The sequence below is a fragment of the Ipomoea triloba genome, chromosome 6 (assembly GCF_003576645.1).
Source record: "Ipomoea triloba cultivar NCNSP0323 chromosome 6, ASM357664v1".
Classification (NCBI taxonomy): Eukaryota; Viridiplantae; Streptophyta; class Magnoliopsida; order Solanales; family Convolvulaceae; genus Ipomoea; species Ipomoea triloba.
In genome coordinates this window covers 6,759,713-6,761,512 of record NC_044921.1, presented here as the reverse complement: position 1 = coordinate 6,761,512, position 1,800 = coordinate 6,759,713, and the positions used below count along the sequence as shown (strand labels likewise).

Sequence of the window (1,800 nt, the reverse complement as noted above, 5' to 3'; positions counted from 1 at the left end):
TATTATCTCCCCCTAATGCTGAGAAATGATCTTCAATAAAGTATACAGTCAGTGTATCTATTGATCCCTTATAATAGGCTCTAAGTATTTAGACAATCAGACGGAGTTCTATGATCGTCATATATATATATATATATACCTAGTTTCATTCAATAGCCCTTAGAGATACGCTATGGTGGTGATATAGTAAAATAGACTGCATACTAAGAATATAAACGCAGATTTGGGAAATGTTTATCACGTACGTACTAGGTGTATGGGGGAATAATCATGATATGCAGTGTGTCAGATTTCATAAACAGTAGTATATCAAATTAGACTCCCTTATAATATGAAAATTTTCATTTAAGCATGTTACATAAAATAATCATGCAAATAGGGAGACTACTGTTTGACATATATACGATGTCTTTCAAAACTGACTTATCAATATTTAGCCCAAAACAATAGTAGCCCCGACAAATCGGTATTCCCTAAAGATGTTTTGGAAAACCGCAATCGTTGTAAACAGTAAAATGCGGTAATTGTTATCTTTTCACGGGACAACCGACTTTGAAATACTCAATCGGTTTAAACAGTATTAGCATTCTTACACCGATTGCTCATTGTTATAAATTCTTTATTCGTTTTTCCCTTTTGCCATTCTATCGCTCACATTCACTTCTGAGCATTTCCCGTTCTAGACTTATTACTTGTTTACTTCCTTTGCACCTTTTGCAAATGGCAAATACTACTCATTCCTCATCTCAGGATAATTCTTCCTTTTGGGATGAGATTCACCTATCACCGTTAAGGGATAGTGCACAGAGTATAGATCATACTTCTGTCGAAAATTTTGAGAATGCTCCACTAGAATTGAACAAGATAGTTGGTAAGGGTTCAACCATTTTCAAGAATTCTTATTCTATAAGTGTGATATTAACTTATAGCTTTTAATGCAGGTACTGCAGTTACAAATGTTGTGGTTGTAGACCAAAGTAATACTGTAGTGGTAGAGGAAGATAATACCATTACAGCGATAGATGTAGCAAATATAAATGCCAATGTATTTATTGGGAGAAAGAGGACTAGAAGAACCTTTTGTGATACTACTACATTAACTTTTGAAAAGTTTTCTAAATATTTCTATTTGACCGCTGATCAAGCTGCAGAAGAATTGCAGGTCGGGCGAGCAACTTTCAAGAAAAAATGTAGGGAAGTAGGGATTGCCTACTGGCCTTATCAGAAACTTCTGAGTTTGGACAGGCTATTAGCAAATGTCCAGGTAATTTCTAATTTTCTTTCGACTTGATATTATTGAAGTAGGTTTAACAATTTGTGGTGTAGGAATTCGGTGAAATCAAAGATCAAGATGAACTGCAAAGGGTAATAAAGGGGCTAGAAGATGAGAAGAAAGCGATTCTACAGAATCCAAACATAGAGTTGGCTGAGGCAACAACAAGACTCAGAGACAAATGTGACAGGAATAGTTCTAAAAAGAGAAGGTAGATAGATCCGACATCTATTCCTTCTACTATTCCTGAGAGTTCATCACAAGCTCCTATATTTCCTGATATTCCTGAATTAGCACCGGAGGACATACAGGAAGTACTCGCTTTGTTAGATGAAGATGTTCCTACTCCCAATAATACTACTGACAATTAAAAAACATTATGACTTATTGTTCATCTTAAACTTCCTCATCAACTTGATCATTTAATTTGCTTCTTTCAAGCATATATATAGCCTTTAAAATTTAGGCATCACATTAAATATCATAGTTCACATCCATTTTTATAGATAGCATATACCAAATACGCA

General features: G+C 34.7%; 1 protein-coding gene across 1 annotated transcript; it reads left to right on the top strand.

The window, feature by feature from the left end:
* Positions 1–720: 720 nt before the first annotated feature.
* LOC116023416 (protein RKD1-like) lies at positions 721–1,488 on the top strand. The gene is made up of 3 exons (XM_031264417.1): positions 721–871; positions 942–1,264; positions 1,327–1,488. The coding sequence occupies exons 1-3, from the start codon at positions 721–723 to the stop codon at positions 1,486–1,488; spliced, it is 636 nt and encodes a 211-aa protein (XP_031120277.1).
* Positions 1,489–1,800: the final 312 nt, after the last annotated feature.